A 17,429-nucleotide genomic window follows, 5' to 3' on the forward strand; every position below is an offset into this window, starting at 1 on the left:
CTAATATTTACTTGCTGTGTGAACTTGGACAAGTTACTTAACTTCTCTGAGCTCAGTTTCCTTATTCAGAAACTGGGGATAATAACAGTATCTGTATCATGAGGTTATTTTGCAGATTAAATGGGTTAGTACATATCAAATACTTCGAATAGTCCTGCATTCAGAAATCACTCAACATACATTAGTTTCTATTATTACTGGCCTTACTCTAAGGAGAAGGAGACAGAGGACCTACAGAAAAAGGCACGTTCCCGAGGTGGCCTCTCTCACCTGAGAGACGGAGATGACAATTGGCTCCCCTTGGAGGGAAGTAACATTTGGGGTTAATTTCAGGTTTTCCAGAAGCAGCTGGTGGCAGGCGATCACGTGATACCGAAGAACCTGGGGCATGAGGCCCTGTTTGGCCCAGTCTTTAACCTGTAATAGGAGATCAGAGGGTTCCCCCAGAGGCAGCCTTGTGCTGCCACCTTCTCTTTGGCTCTTCTTCCCTCTGTACTGTCCCTCTCTCCACCCAGACTCTGGGACGTGGGCAGTCAGAGTTGGTCTGTGCTCAGGGTTACAGGACAGAGGCTGTTCAGGCAAGAGGGAGAAAGTGGCCCTAGTTCCTTTCCTGCCTCTATTACAGAATCTCAGAGGGGAAGGAAACGTGGACTTCCTCTGGTCCAGCATTTTGCAACCCTTGTTGCAAGGACCCCAAGTTCCGTGAGATGTTTCTCGAAAGAAAAATTTTCCCGTGTAGTATGCTGGAAAACACTGCATAGTACACCCCTCTTTTGGAGAGATACCAGGGCCGGATTTAAACCTTTCGTACTGGAAAAGATCATGACGTATCTCCATTTGGAATTCAAAATACAAACAATATTAACCATAAAGGAAGTGTAATAAAAAACCCACAAAGTTCGCATTGTTTTATGATAACTCCTTTGATGACCTTTTTTTGAATTATCAAATGTCAAATTCTTCTAAAAATTATTTTTGTGCTCCTGCTTTGCTGGTACCCAAAGTATGTGCATAGAGAGGCAGTGTGTGTAGTGGTTAAGAGCACAGACCAAGGTTCGAGTCCTTACTCCACCACTTGCTAGTCATGTGACCTCAGGAAAGCTACTTCCCTCCATGTTCTCAACTGTAAAATGGGGATAATAATAGCACGCAGCTCACAGGGTGGTTGTGAGGACCAAATGAGTTCATCTAGGCCAGGCACTCAGAACAGCGTCTGGTATTCTTAGATATTATGTTAGCTATTATTATTATTATTATTATTACTATTAATGGGTAATCCAGCATGATGAGCCCCCCAGTGAATATTAGAACAGTAAAGACTCTGATAAGTCCTGCAAGAAAAGACCTATTTAAATCCCTTTAATTCAGCATCTGCCTCCCCCCGATCTCCCCTTTATTTTGTCTATGGGAGGTTTGGATCACTTCAGAACTGTTAATCTTTTCTCCAACCTCTTGGAGGAAAGGAATGTTAGGAATGTTCTTTAGAAGATCTCTGGCCAGTGGCTACCCCAAATCCACCTGACAAAGGTCCCTGTGCTGAGAGGCAGCCCCTTCTAGTGCTGGTCAGCTCCACCTGATCCTAAATCTCTTGCCTGAAACATCTTCAGTGTTGGTTCCAGAGTGAGGCCCAAAGACTGTGTTTTAGCCCCAAACCTCCTCCACCTGCCCATCGTCTCATGCTTACCCGAGCTTCCTCATCGAAGGCTGCAGATAAAGGTGCAAACACGGTGAAGGGGCCTGGGCCCACCAGTTCTTTCATGGAATGCTCCTGCAGGAAAGAAGGCGGAGCCAGTGCGTCACTTACTTAACTCAGATACTGTTAAATAAATTCATAAATAACATAAATACAGGCAAGGGCTTAAACAAATACCGGAGAGAGTTGATGGTGGCAGAGCAGAGCAGAAACTGGATGGGGATACCTGTGTTTTGGTCTTGGATTCAAATAAATTGCAGATTCTCTGCCCTTGAAATCATGGTTTGTTTTTTTCTGATTATAAAATTAACACATGCTGATTGTATTGAAGATTTTGAAAATACAGCATAAAGAATAAAATAACTACTCCCATAATCCCACCACTTAGAACAACTCCTATTATTTTCACTTTTCCAACGTCTCTTCCGTATAGTAGTATTTTACATAACTAGGATGATACAAATATAAAAAATAAGATGATTTACTTAACTGTTATAATTGTCTTCTTGCAGTTCTAAGATCATATGGTTACTATGGTTATTTATGTTTTCTTCTAGGTTTTAATGATTTTATTCTTCTAGTTTTTGATAGTTTATTCTTCAACATGTCTGGAACTTATTCAGATGTATGATGCACGGAAAGATCAAACTTAATACTTCCACCCAAAGTGTTAATCAGTTGCCCCAGTAATGCTTCTTTTCTCGCTGAGGTAATGGAGTTTTTTCGTATACTATATTCTTATGTAGAAAATTCCAGAAATCCAGAGTTCCAGACTTATTTCTACCCTCACCAACTCTGGAGGCTACAGGTTTGTCCTGTATCTGGCTAGAGACCGAGCTCTTATTGCTAGACAGTCACACGTATTCTCACCTGCAACTGGAAGAAATACTGGGAAGTTTTTGGGTTTCTGGGAAGCTCCTGCAAACAAAGACAGGGTAGTTTGGCTTAATGACTGTGAGTTATATACAAGAACAAGACAGGGTTGTTGCAGGATGATTTTTCTAAGGTGATGAGTATCTGCCATTTCTTCACCTGGAAATCTGCAACAATGGGCCTTTTCTGAGTCTCTCCTATATGCTTACAAGTGATGTTCAGAATGACCATGTGAGCTCAGCACGAGTTCCAAAACTTTACTGGAATTGCCATCTCATTTATCAGACGATAAGGTTCATTCATTTTCAGAAGCACCTGAGCCTTAACAATTTTTAAAAGTTCAATATTTTAAAAAAATCAACTATAGGTTTATGGCAATTTGGTTACTCTATTAACAAGAATATTTGATCAGCCAAAATGCTCTAGTCCCTCTTTAAACCAGATAACAGAATATTTACTTTCTCGTAGGTAGAAATCTGCAAGTATCATATTTTCTCATCCTCTGTGCCCAGTATAGGCTTGAGCGCGCACACACACACACACACACACACACACACACACACACACACACACACACACTCCAATAGCAATCCAGGCCTTTGAGTTATTGTGCACTCTGTATCTTTTACACACATCATCTCATTTAATTCTTATAACAACCTGAGGGGCTTGGTACCATTATTATTATTTTTTGCAGGTTAGAAAACTGATACACAGGTTATGTAATACTCCCAAAGTCACAACGTTGCAAACTCGCAGAACTGAATTCAAATCCAGACGTTTCTGACACCAGAATCATTGGTTGATCTTAATCACTACATTGTACTCTTTTCCAGGTCAAATGAATTCCCATGGACAGACAAAATTTGCCAATTTATATAAAAATAGCCTTTCACATTGCTATTGTAAAGTTATAGACTTTTACATTTTACAGAGCTCTTGCATATTCCTTAGTTACCTGGATTCTTGTCATAGTTAAGGAAATAGAGTTTACTTATGGAAACGTGTCTCATGTTACCTGGTAGATGTTGCCACGGCAGGTGAACCCATCTCCGATGTACTTTGGCTTGCAGGTACAAGTCCTTTCTTCCTGTCCAGTGTGATTGCAGACAGCAAATTCACTACAGCCGCCATTTTTCTGGTAAAGTTGCCAAGGGGCAGGGGAAGGGGGTCAGACCAGTTAGTCAGTTCTGTCAATACTTGCAGAGCAATTCTGTGTTGAAATTTATTTTTTGTCTCACTCTCTAACTTTGACTAGTTGGCATTGTTTGCCCTTTTCCTGAACTTTCTCCTGTGGTCACAGGGGCATCTTACCCACCCTTATCCCAACATGGCAGGCCTCCTCTGAGCAGATCTCCAGCCCTCGTAGATAAGCCCAGACTTGCAAATCGGAAATCTGTCAGCATCTGGGCTTTAACTAGAAAGGCACCAATCTTGTTGGACACTTTCCAGCTTTAAGCTAAACTCTGATCTGATCATAGGAAAGGGAACAGTCACCAGACAGAAGGTAGTCAGTATAAAATAGATAGAACATATTGTCCCTGCCCTCAAAGAGCTTATAAGCTGTGGAGGATGGGGCAGAGAAGTAAAATACAAGCCAAGTGAAGTACAGTTCAAAGCCAACATCCATGGGGAGGCTCACCACATGGACACTCGCCTCCACGCTGCTCCCTACACCCACCATCTGACCCCAGATCCCACCCCTGCCTGTCCTCACGAACCCTCGCCTGTGCTTTCTGAAGCTCACTGACATTAGCAAACTCTCCAACAGTCTCAAGCTCTTCGCAGGAAGCTCTCTCCACCTCTCACTGCAGAGGTGTCCGTCTCCTGCAAACGTGTCTCCCCGCGCTCCTCAAGGGAAGCTCTGTTTTCCTCCACTGTCACCACACTTCATGGTCTGGGGCTGGAATAGTGTCTTTCTTACTGGACTCTGCCACTTCCAAACCATCTCTACTCCCTCATCCTTGAAAAACCCCAGCTCCCTGGAAGCACATGGTATCTACAACCCCCTATCAGTTTTTCCTCTGTGGTCCTAATGGTGGCACCTGGGTCCCTGTCTTTCCCTCCATGCCTGTTATCAGCCTTGGCAGTGTCACCATCTCTGACAGTGGCCCCTGCTACCCCTGCCCCCACCCCCTTGGCCACCCCCTGACTTTTTAATCAACATTAAAGTGGACGGCTACTGAAAGCATCCTGCTGTCTCTGACCACCAACTTTTATCACTTCATCTTGCCTCTTCTAACACTGCTTTTCCAACTTCCTTTGATGCACAGGGACATCCCCTCCTTTGCGCCCACTTCTTCCTGCTTTTTCTCACCTGCATTGCCACCCACCCGCTTGGCCCCCCTGGCCCCCAGCCCAGCTGGCAGCACTAAAGAGACTAAGACAGTTTGGAGCAGGGGACTAACTCAGTGAAGGCACCATTTCCTGGCCCTTGTTGGTGACTCTTGAGCAGAAATTGGTGGTTCTTGGACCAGATTTAGCTCCATGAAGGTTTTGTTTATTTTTTTTTAATTTTTATTTTTTTTAAATTTTATTTTGTCGATATACATTGTAGCTGATTAATGCTCCCCATCACCAAAGAAGGTTTTGTTTATTGAGCCCAGTGTTTAAAATATTTTTTTTGGAATTAATTACCATCATTTAAAAATTGGGAAGATTTACATAAAAATTCATAAAAATTTCCATCTCTCTTAAAAAATCAGAAGCACTGCCAGCACTGGGCTGGCATTTTTCAGAGCAGCGGTGAGTTGGAGCTGTGTAGATGTTGCTGCATGAGAGCAGCATTACGCTTCAGAACCCCCTGTTGATGTGCCTGCCTGGCTCTGATGGCCTGAGGTTTACTTTTTATTTTTTTTAAAAGATGACCGGTAAGGGGATCTTAACCCTTGACTTGGTGTTGTCAGCACCACGCTCTCCCAAGTGGGCTAACCGGCCATCCCTATATAGGGATCCGAACCCGTGGTCTTGGTGTTGTCAGCACCACACTCTCCCGAGTGAGCCGTGGGCTGGTCCCTTGGCCTGAGGTTTATGATCTTGGAATAGAGAGTTAATTCCTAAAGGGATGTGCTGCTGAAAGGGTAGCAAGGGGTCTCCAGAATTTCCCAGATCGGTTGTACCAGGCATCTTTTGGCCAACACAAAGTGACCATATTTTAAAAAACAGAAATGGTCAATGGAAGAGCTACTGTCATAAGAAAGCTGGCCATAGTCCTAGTTGTAAAAGCTCCAAATCCCAGCCCCTACCCACTTTCTTTCTGCAGCTTTTCCCTTACTGTCCTCACAAAATTGTTCCTTGTAGGGACATTATTCTGTCAAGGAACTTTCCAGACCAACACAAGGAGACAATAGGGACCTTGTTCGGAGAGGAAGGTGTTGTCATGCCTACCGCTGGTGGCTCTCAGGTGGGCAGGGACATAATTAAGGGAAGCAAAGCGTTGGGACCGGGCCTCCTCTGAGCATCCCTGCCTTGCAGGGAGAACAAGCACTGTCAGAAGTGGTCAAGAGCGCGGGCCTCGAGTCAGACGGACGTGGGTTCAAGTTCTGACTGTGCCATGTCCTTGCTTTGTGGCCCTGGGTAAGGACCCCCATTCCTGCCAGCCTGTAGTCATTGAACTGTGGTCCCCCAAAGATGTGTCCAAGTCCTAAGCCCCAGTACCTCAGGATGTGACCTTATTTAGGAACAGAGTCTTTACAGTCACGATCAAGGATCTTGAGATGAGATCATCCTAGGTGAACAGGGTGAGCCTTAAGTCCACAAGTGTCCTTATAAGAAGAGGAGAGGACACAGACACAGAGGAGCAGTCCATGTGAAGATGGAGGGGAGATCGGAGTGATGAGGCCACAGCCCAGCAATGCCTGGGGCCACCAGAAGCTGGAAGAGGCAGGAAGGACCCACTCTCAGAGCCTTCAGAGGGAGTACTTCCTTGCTGACACTTTGATTTTGGATTTTGGGCCTCCAGAACCATGAGAAGATCATTTTTGTTGCTTTTACCTACCCAGTTCATGGTAATTTGTCATAGCATCCCTAGGAAAAGAATTTGACTCAGCTGGAGTAAAATGGGGTTAATAATAGTTCTTACCTCATGGGGCTGTTAGAGGAATTAAATGAGAGAATGCTTGGGGACCCCTACCACAGTGACTGACCCCTGGTAAGCAGTAGCTACAAATGTCACATGGATGCAGGATTTCAGAGGCCTTGCTGGCCATGCTAAGTGCCCCAGATGTGCCAACCCAGGACAGCAGGCTTACAGAATATCTTATCCTTTTGGGGGTAGAAAGCCTGGAAATTAGGCTCTGAGCAGCAGTAGATAACTTGCCCAGTTTGACACTTAGTGATCAGTTACCGAGTAGGCTCCTACTTGGTTTGCATAACATGGAGCTAGTCTGTGCCAAGGGTTGTAAGAGAATCAGAAGACAGCTTTCAGGGAGCCTCCTCCCAGGACTGACATGAGCACAGTGACAAGAAGTGTGTCAACTCCATGCTATAGACTGGAAGGAGAAGGTAAAAGCCCAGACTGTTGTGCTGAAAGGGATCCAGGGACATTCATGAACTTCCAAGGAAACTGAGGCTCAGAGAAGCAATCAGCTCAAAGCCACAGAGTCATATAAATCAGGGTTGTGAGGAACCTCGGTGGTCATCTGGGATGATGAACATCTGTTGCTTTATTCCTATGGTTATATACCTTGAAGTATGATAAGCTTATCACTTCCCCAACTATCTCTCTGGACACTTCTAATGTTCTATCATGATTTGAGAGAAATCTGTTTTCTTCTACTGTCTATGCACAAATCCTAGTCCTACTGTTGAGCTCACACAGAACAAGAATGACGTTGGTGTCACAAGACAATCCTTGAAATGTTGATAGCAGCCTCTGCCCCCACCCCTACTCCTCTTTAGTGAGAAAGACAACTGGAAGGGTCAGTGATGTGTTCGTGGACAGGGAGGGGGAAGAGGTGTCTCCACCCCCGCACTAGCTCCTGCTCAATGCAGGGGGCCTAGAACTGGGTCCTCTATTATACGGTAGAGCTGACATGTAGAATGGTGGTGGTGGGGGCCGGGGAGGGTAGTTGTGGGGTGAGGGTTGAGTCACCTTCGTTAGTCTAGCAACTAGGTCTCTACTAAGACAGAACTGGCCTGTGGAATGCGACACCATATTGTTGACTTGAAAAGCACTCACTGTGGATTCCTCTTTATATAGCACAGGAGAATGTGGAAGGGAAAGCTGCTGTGGGGTCAATCTAGGAAGGCTTCCTGGAGGAGATGAGTCTTGAGCCTTGTCTCAGAGGTGAAAGACAGGCTTGGTGGGGCGAGGGATTTCTTTGATAAGAACTGGCAATATGGGGGATAAGCATGTGGATAGATGTAGCTCAGTATGCTGTGGCTGAGCTGAGAAAATGTGTTGGACATGTCTGTATAGAGGTCATGACCTTCATGCTACTGGGGTCTGGGGTTTCTCCCAAATTTCCACTGATGAAGGAAAAACACACATCTGAGCTAAATAATGAACTGTTTAAAAAACTGTATGCTATCTTACGGCATTCCTTTCATATAGCTCAAGCTGGGAAAAAACCGCCCTGGAATAGTAGAAACTGCACACACACACACGTTTTGCAAAGAAGATGAACTGACAACTGACTTCTATGTGGATGTTTGTGCGTGTGCAGTTTTACTTTTCTAAATTAGTAGACTATTTTTTAGAGCAGCTTTAGGTTTACAGAAAAATTGAGTGGAAAGTACAGATTCCTATATATCCCTATACCCCACCCCAGCCTACCCCACCCCAGTTTCTCCTGTTATTAACATCTGGCATTAGTGTGGTACATTTGTTATAATCGATGAACCAGTATTGGTATTAAAGTCCATATTGTGAATTAGGGTTCATGGTTCATGATGTACATTGCATAGATTTTGACAAATGTGTAATGGCATAAATCTACCATTATAGTATCAGCGTAGTTTCACGGCCCTAAAAGTTCTTTGCGTTCTTGTCTTTCCATGCCTCTCTCCCTCCAGCCCCTGGCAGCCACTGATCTTTATACCGGCTCCATAGTTTTGCCTTTTCCAGACCGTAACATTTTATATTCCGTGATGATAATTTTTAACTGACCTTTTCTTCCTCTCTCCATAAGCTACGTACAGAGTAAACAAAACAAAACAAAAAAACAGGTAATGGATGTCAGTACTCAATCACCCAATCACCATGGTTAGGAAACCAGATTTTGGACTGGATGGTACTGCCTGTTAGTTGACTCACGAGGGCTACTTAGCGAGACCCTGCTCTGGCTGACACGGCCTGCCTTTGGGAAGCTGAGAATCCAGCTGGCCTCGAGGCACTTGCCCCAGCCACGTTCAGGTGACTCCCTGAACAGCTATGTACACCTGGGCCTGCTCGGGATCCTAAGCCTTTTCTCTTTTCTCTCCAATATTACCATGGAACAGGAAGGGGAAATGAGAAGCAGCGCTGAGGCCTCTGGGAGTGAGATCGCCCCAACTCTGCCTACTCTAGAAGCGGGGAGCAGGCAGCCCAGGCCCCGAGGCTGTGCAGGCGTCGGCCCCGAAGCCGTCCATACTCACGGTTAAGCAGACGTCGATGCGCGTGCAGACCTTCCCATCTCCAGTGTAGGCTGGCAAACAGTTACAGACGGCCTGCCCAGGGGCACAGGGACATGGGTTAGGTTCGGACTGGCTCTCAGACTTGAGTTCTATCATGGCAGTGGTCATGTTAGCGAGTCAACATTTGACATTGGTGGTATCTCTAATGACAACTGTCATCTTCTATGTTAGCCATTGGGCACACTTCACTCGAACACTGGGGTCTCACACACATCCTATCTTTGCCAGCAAGATGACTTTTTTTTTTTTTTTTTAAACTCTCTTACCTTATGTGGTCCCTTGCCTTCAGGCACTCACGTCTTTTCTCTCTCTGACTGGTGAAGGTTCAGTTGAGTGGAAGCTAAGGCATATTCTACTCCTGTTCATACTTACATCTTGCTCATCTCCACCCACGGGGGCCCAAAGTCACCAATGCTAAGAGGCTGTGCAGCCCACTATGGCGCACATGTGAAAATAATCTGTCACACTCATTGGTTGGCCAAGAAAATCAGTTGGGGGCTTCAAGCTGAGGGAGGGGACACTGTCTACAAGGAGTTGGGGACAGAGCCCCCATGTCACCTGTGCTCTGCTCAGGAGTGCCCAGCTGCAGGGCCAAAACCCAGCCCACCTAGTCACTGGCTGTGCACCCAAAGGAAGCGTGCACACTGCTCCCAATGTGTCCTCCCAAGGAATGACTTTTATAAATCACATGAGAGTTTCCCACATAGCAGTGGATGCCCTGGCCTGATGTCCACTTGTTAGAACCTGAACTCATGGAGCCGGCCGGGGCCACATGGGTAGGTTTTCACTCTTCTTCTTCCTCTTCCTTCACAACAGCTCAGCCTCGGCTCAAAGCTTTACCAAGACGCCCACAGGCTGCCCCTCCTCAGCTAAGATCTTGTCCTCGTTGTTCAATTCCACGTCCCCTCTGGCTGCCTTCAAGGTCTGGGGAACACTTGTAAAGACCCCACGCACCAAAGAGCTTACAGATTCCCCTACCCTATATGTAGTTTGAAATAGAAACTTTATGAACTTCAAAATATGTGTAAGAAAGCCCAACGTTGACTGTTCTGATTTTCTCCGTGACTTAATGTGTACACACGTGTGTGCACATGCACACACACACAATTCCTCCAAGGCAGATTTTTTTTCTTATTTTTGAGCACTTCAGGCACTTGCTCGATCTTCCCACTGAGAGACCTGGCCTTGAGGTCTCCAAATGGCTTCACAAGGTTGATGGAACACTCACTGGAGGCTATTTCATCCTCTCATTCTGGATGTATGTAGTTTCCTCCCAGACAGTTTGCTTGTTCACCATGTGACAGGGACTGAGGGAGGCAGAGCTTGGGTCTCCAGGCCTCAGCTTCCCCGCCCGTGTCTTCTCACCTGTGACCTCTGCCCTCTGATGCTGGAGCCCTCACATTTCCCCACCTCCCAAACCTGCTCTCCAGAGTGACGCCACAGGCTCACTGAGTTTGGGAGCATGTGACTGACTGACAGAGGGCCCAAAATGCCACCTTCTGCTGGCACATGCATTTCAGAGCCCCAAGCCAAAGAAAAAAAAGTGTGGGCTCCTGGGCCTCAGAAAGCTGAAAGAAAGGGGAGCATTTTGGGGGGCCTTCTAGGTGCTTCTGGAACCACACAGTGTTTGCAGGTGCCTACTTCTCCCCACTCCAGGGAAGCTTCTACTCCTAGCACACTTTGTCCCCTCCTCCCCCATTTCTCCTTACTCCCAAATAAGGGCCTTTTGTTCTTAATTTCTCCAGAGGTATTTATATTCTGTTGCTGCTGCTCAGAAAGCTGTTGTCAGCCTCTCTCCCTCAGGCCTGTGACTAAAGGACCTAAGAGTTTTCTCCAGGGAAACATAAGGGCCCCAGGAAGCGTCACCTGGTTGGGTCCTGTCTGCGTGCACTCTGCATTCTTGTCACAGCCACCGTGGTTCTCCAAACACGGGTTGATTTCTTTAAAACAAAAAGCCAACAGCTGGCATGAGAATCAAGCCTTGTTTCTGAGTGCAGGCATCTTGAGGGACTAGCTGGGATGGCTAACCGGCCAAGGGGAGCAGGTGTCAAAGTGTGAGTCAGTTTTGGACAACTCAGAGGCAGAAGTAGCCTGAAGGGGAGGGTAACCGATGTGTTTCTCAGATCGTCTCCTCTGGGATGGACTCCTTCCAGCAGAGACACAGTCTGCAGCCTTAAATCTGTCCCTCTGGGGAATGAGTATGAGCATCTGCAGCAAAGGACTCAAATAATAGAATCTTGGAGTCCAATCCAACCGTGCTATGAATGAAGAGACTTGGATATTAAAAAAAAAGAAACTCATTTGCAACCATCACAGTATGGATTGATTCCATGAGGAATCATCAATAGATGCTAAACTTAGGGGGACATTTTGATGAGGAGCAAGGTATTTGCTTGGTGTTAAAATATCTCCCCACTGATTGCTTATTAGTAGCAACAGGGAAAAATGTATACGGTGGAGGAATTGGACAGCACCTTGACTGAGTGGTCAGAGTTAACACAGATGAGGGGCAGGTGGAAATCGTGTGCCTGTGGTGTGATATCCTGAGAAGGATGCAATATTGCTTGTGGGACATTTGCTTGTGGGACATTTGGGCCTGGAATGCATAAGCTGAATCTAATTATGAAAAAACATCAGACAGATCCAAAATAAAGAGCATGCTGTCAAAGAAAAAAAAGTTACAATCTTCCAAAATGTCAGTGTCCTAAGAGACAAAGCAAGGCTGAGGAACCATCCCAGATTAAAGGAGACTAAAGAGACCTGACAACTAAATGTAATATCAGACCCTAGACTGGGTCAGGAAAAAATGTCCAAAAGGACATTATTGGGACAACTGATGAAATTAAAATATGAATGATAAACAAAATTATTATATCAATAATAGATTTACTGAAGTTGACAACTGAGCTGTGGTTATGTAAGAGGCTACCTTTATTCTTAGGCACTCACACTTAAGTATTAGGGATAAAGGGAATATGATATATACGGGCTACTCTCAAATGGTCTAGAAAGCAATATGTGTGTATATGAAGAGAGCAAATGATAAAACAAACAGGGCGAAATGTTAATAAGTGAGTGGAGGTAAAGAACAAGTGGGTCTATTTTGTACTATTCTTGCAACTCTTCTATGTTAATTTATTTTCCATCTAAAAAGTTAAATTTATTCCAAGTCATTCCAAACATTAAAAAAAAAAGGCCAAAGAAAAAATTAAATTTAGACAACTTACTATGGTGTTCCTTTGTAGTAGAGCAGCATGTAGCCACTACAATAATGATTTAGAGGTATATTTATTTTCAGGGCAAGTTGTCATATTGCTTAGCATTGTAAACTGTTTTAGGGCATACTGTTTTCATTAAAAAAATGCATATATACATAGCAAAATGGGGTGATATAACAAAAATAAGAGCATTCATCTCCAGGATTTTTTCCCATCACATATGCCTTTTTTTTTTTTTTAAACAGTGAGTATAAAAAGGGACGAATAAGAGTTTAAAAATCTAGCCACCACCATGTTTAACTTGAGAAAGTTTCCCTGTTTCTCCTTCCAAAGTGATTTTTGGACATCACACATCTTCATACCCCTGTGGTCACATGTCCACACCCTCATACTTTCCAGCCCAGGTGAACTGCCTAACGGTGCCAGCAGCCGTACGTCCTGACAATAAGAGCCCACGTGTTAGAATCACTCCAAAGAGCTCTGCTTCTTACTCCATTTCCACTGGATGGATGAGGACTTGTACCTACCCAGGCACACGATGCCATCACCCGTATAGCCCTCCTTGCATGCACACACCCGGCTTCCTGGGGTGGTTATTTTACAGTAGGCCTTGGCAGAGCAGCCTCCATTGCTGATCTCACAGGCGTTAATCGCTGTAGAAGAGAGAGATGACACAGAGCTGAAGAGAAGGAAGAGGGGAAAAAAAGCCACTGATGCATTTTTCCCTGTGTCATTGAGGAATGGAAGATTCTTCCAAACTATTCTGGCTGGCATTAGATTAAAAATGGCTAATTCCCCAAAACAGAGGGCAAGAAAAATATTCCAGTTATTTGCCTTTTCCAGATGTTTTGACCAACAATCTGTACACATCCTACTGCAGGAAACACCTGGGGACCAGGGTCAGGATACTGGCATTCTGGGAGAATATCCAGAGTAAGATAGAAAGAAGACTGGTGTGGTTATTGTCCAGCACTGCTACAATCTGGACCAAAGCCTTCCAGGACATAGCACTCGAGAGAAAAATGACACTAAGGGTTTCCATGCACCATAAGAAAACTAGCTCATGTTTATTGAGTGCTGTGCATCGGGCTGTTCTGAGCACTTCGCAGTTATTAATCCAGGTTATCATCCAGCAACCCAATGAGGGAGTTTCTCTTATTATCCCCAACTTGAAAATAAACAAATGGTGCAAAGAACTGTCAAGCAATTTTCCCAAAGTAACATAAATTGTAAGAACTTAGATTCAAACTGGGGGAGCCTGATGAGGCTGAGTTTTTAAAAGCTGCATTGCTCTGCCATTGTATACAAAGAGGTAATTTAACCTCAAAACCACTCTGCAAGGGGGGTATTTTTAAATTTACTTTACAAATGAGCTAACGGTGCTCAGATCAGTTAAAAGACTAGGAAGAACCAGGGCTCAAACTTTTCTCTTTCCCACTCCAGAATCCTGAAGCCCCAGCCACGTGTGCCCTAAGCCAATCAAATCAGTGGTTTTAAAGCTGCCAGGGGATTCCAATTGCAGTTGAGGCTGTAAACCACTGCTTGGAGTGTGGTAAAACTGCGCTCCTAAACAGGTGCCAGTTGCTCTGCCCATTCTCAAACCAACATGCCCCATCTGTGAACAGTTGGTTTTCTGTCCTTGAGTACAATCAGCTACCCCACTGCGTGCAATTCACCATCAATGGCTGGCACCAGCTGCCGAGGCCCATTTGGACTGCAGGAATGCACCTCTTTCAACAGGCTGTGCAAACCTCACTGTCCCCAGCAAACTCCTTCTTCACTTGCCTCTGCAGACTGTCCCATTCCCTTGGAATCCTGCTGCACATTTGCACAAGGCGGTGCCATTCGGATTGAGAAGGCAGCTGCAATGAGAAAGGGCAAATGGTGTTTGGAGGAAAATACTCAACATTCCACCACTTCACTTAAAATACTCCTTCATCTCTAGCACCCTGGCCCCTGCCCCCATGAGGCACTCAGAGGTCCTGCCTAAGGCTTGGAGAAGCGTCCATTCCTGGCACAACCCCACCAAAGGCAGCTAAAACTGCAGTCTTTTATCAGGCAAACTACAGAGTGTGTATATACAGGTGCTGACTTAGCAATAAGGAAGGTAGCTGCCAGTCTTTAGAGAGCTACCGATGTGCTAGGAGCTGTACTTTGTACTAACTATCCCATAGCCCTAGCAAGTCAATATTATTATTCCCATTTACAGGTGAAGAAACTGAGGCTTAGTGGGATTAAATAGTTGACTCAAGGGCATGCAGTCAGTGAAAATGACAGAGGCTGACTTTGAATCCTGGCCTAACTCCAGCTATGGGACTCTTAATTAATTCATTAAGCCTCTTTGGAAGTTAGGAGTCTGACTCCCGTGGGAGTTTGGAGTATGAAGCCAAGTGATGCCTGGCTGTGAGTTGGGGGCAAGGTTTACTGAAATGAGGGCCCACTGGATTTCCTCAACCTACATGAGAGAGTCCTGGTGGCTTGGACTGAGGGTAACAACTGGCATTTTTGTCAAGTGCCAGGTAAGTCAGATGGTGGCTTGTTGAAAAGGCTGGACCTGGCTGGTTGATGGTGGCCTTTTCAGAGATATTTTTAGTTTCATACTTAAATTTATCTTAACTCCTCAGAAATGATGTCAGAAAACTACTCCCTTGAGGGTAGGATCTGGGTGGAAATTATTGGGAAAGAATCCCCCTTTGCATCATCCCCAAAGGAGGCCCAGATGGTACTTACTTGGCGCTGGTGTGGCATGTCCCATTGCAGTCGTCTTTTGTGATCTCTGAAAAACAGAGCCAGTGGCTGTGTCAGCCTTCTTTTACTAAATCTCACTTGAGAACTTTCTTTTAGTACTTGGTGCTAGGAAAATATTTACTTCGAGAAAGTAGCTGGTATGCATTATGTGAGCTATGTAAAACAATGTGGTAAATCCTTCTTTACATTGGCTGCCAGGAAGCTCAGAGCTAAATCTGAAGGTTGGATACACTGATGGACTGCCTCCTGTTGCCAGGCCCTGTGCTAGGCGGTAAGGCGGCAAGTCTGATTAAATACAACATTCTCCCTCAAATGTGGCTGTGAGCCCTCATGGCACTGATGTGCTTTCCTTGCCCTGGGTTTTGACTTCCTATTTTTATTTATATTTTCCATGTTATTCTCTCTAGTATGTTCTTTCTAACTTTATTCTTTCTAGTTTTTCATCATTTTGATATGGACTGATATAAACAAGCAAACAAACACATACTTATAACTAGTATTAAAAGTTTTGTTTTGTTTTATTTTGCTTTTTTTTTGCTTGTGCAGAGATAGCCCAAGGTTTGGCACACAGCAGGCACACCATATTTATTTGTTGAATTAATTTCTAATTTTCCTGGACACAGCATAAGTTATTGCTCTTGGATGCCTTACCAACAGATATTTCCTAACAGGGCAGGATTCAGAAAGAAGTCATTAGAGATGAGGAAAGAGTACCCATTGGGCAGGACGCTCATGTTGAGAGCTTTTGGGATAGAAGCCTCATTACTCCTGGCCAAGTTACATAAAAGGTCCTGAAAAAGGGACCTGGCTGCAGAAGTGATCTGTTTTGTGTCAGAGGGAACATTCTCAGACTCAAATGGGCTGGAGTGGATGCAATGCAATTTTGTGCCTTTATTTGTGCTATTTCTTGAGCTTGGAAATCTTTTCTTTCTTTTTTCTTCTATTTTCTACCTATTGAAATCCCAATCATCTTTAAGGTTCTCCTCTCTGAACTCTGGTCTAAATCTTTGAACCAACTTCAATTAATTGGTAGTGCATACATAATGCACTCCTTTGAAAAGGATTTGGTGCCCCTACCTGTGGGCTCAGGAGCAGAGAGTTTGCACATGGATAAAGGAGTTGTCTTCCTTGCTCTAGTCTAGAGGCTCTTTGCTTTGCACTCCCATACTACAATTTTTCCTGTCTTTACTGAGCATTTATTTCTCTTACTAGACTTGAAGCTCCTTGCGCAGAGTGTGCACTAGGCAGGGACTAGAGATAAGGCTGGAAAACTGGGCAAGTGCCAAGTGGTGAGTAGCATTGTACTCCAGCCTGCCAACCAGTTTGAACTTTCTCCTGTAGTAATGAAAACTGTAGCAAGTTGTCAAATCCTGGTGAGGGGGTGGGAAACATGATCTGATCAATGTTTTGGAAAGTTCTCTCTGGCAGCAACATGGAGTATGGAATGGAGGGCGATAGGTCCAGGAGCAAAGAGATGAATCACGAGGCTACTGGTGAGAGGCAGAGCAAGAGGAAGGGATGGCTTTGAGATCTGTGGAGATGTAGAATAATTTAGGTATGATAGTCTGGGAGAGGGAGGTCTGGAGGCTAAGTAGGTGCTTTCTAGATTGGGTGGCCAGATGTGTGGGTGGTGGAGTCTTTCTGCATAGTACAGAAAGCAGGGAGGAGTGTGTCTGGTGGTCAGTTCTCAGCTCTGATTTCTTCCCCTTCGTTGTGTGAAGCTTATACACTTCTATCTGTTCACCTGTCTCCTCTCCTCATTCCTGAGCTTTACATCCTCAAGTCCCACTGCCTACTCAACAACAGAGTCTTGGAGAAGACTGGGCATCTCCCACCAGACTGGGGCAGGGACCGTAGTGGGCTCACTGCAGTGTCCATATTGCCCAGCATATGGCAGGAGCTCAGCAAGCATGTGATGAATGAATGAATGAGCTAATGCCTCCTGGGCATTTCCACCTGAACGTTCACTAGCATCTCCAGCTCAATCTCCTCCAACCTGAGCAGCCCCCCAGCTGTCCTCTCACCGGCTTGGCCAGCCATCCATGCAGTTGCCAGGCAATTCCATGCAGTCATAATCTGGGTGTCATCCCTGACCCCTCCTCTTCCTCTCTTTCTGCATCTTATCAGTCACCACCATGTTTGACAATCAAAGGTCTCCATTTGCTCTGCCATGGTCATGCTGCTGCTTTAGTTCAGACTTTCATTGTCTCCTGAAAACTTGCCACAGCTTCCAGACTGTTCCCTGTTCCTTTAAATGTGTTTATTCTTCCATGCACCATGCT

At 45.0% G+C, this 17,429-nt stretch overlaps 1 protein-coding gene across 1 annotated transcript in view; it reads right to left on the reverse strand.

Annotated features, from left to right (window-relative positions):
- Positions 1-17,429, reverse strand: part of STAB2 (stabilin 2) — a 164,677-nt gene that overhangs the window by 35,643 nt on the left and 111,605 nt on the right. The window contains exons 40-48 of the mRNA XM_063075355.1: positions 15,130-15,175; positions 14,185-14,261; positions 12,927-13,052; positions 11,048-11,121; positions 9,143-9,214; positions 3,585-3,704; positions 2,564-2,611; positions 1,685-1,768; positions 271-417 (exon numbers count right to left, since the gene is read on the reverse strand). Of these exons, the coding sequence (XP_062931425.1) occupies positions 271-417; positions 1,685-1,768; positions 2,564-2,611; positions 3,585-3,704; positions 9,143-9,214; positions 11,048-11,121; positions 12,927-13,052; positions 14,185-14,261; positions 15,130-15,175 (794 nt within the window). The remainder of the gene's footprint in view (positions 1-270; positions 418-1,684; positions 1,769-2,563; positions 2,612-3,584; positions 3,705-9,142; positions 9,215-11,047; positions 11,122-12,926; positions 13,053-14,184; positions 14,262-15,129; positions 15,176-17,429) is intronic.

The sequence above is a fragment of the Cynocephalus volans genome, chromosome 12 (assembly GCF_027409185.1).
Source record: "Cynocephalus volans isolate mCynVol1 chromosome 12, mCynVol1.pri, whole genome shotgun sequence".
Classification (NCBI taxonomy): domain Eukaryota; kingdom Metazoa; phylum Chordata; class Mammalia; order Dermoptera; family Cynocephalidae; genus Cynocephalus; species Cynocephalus volans.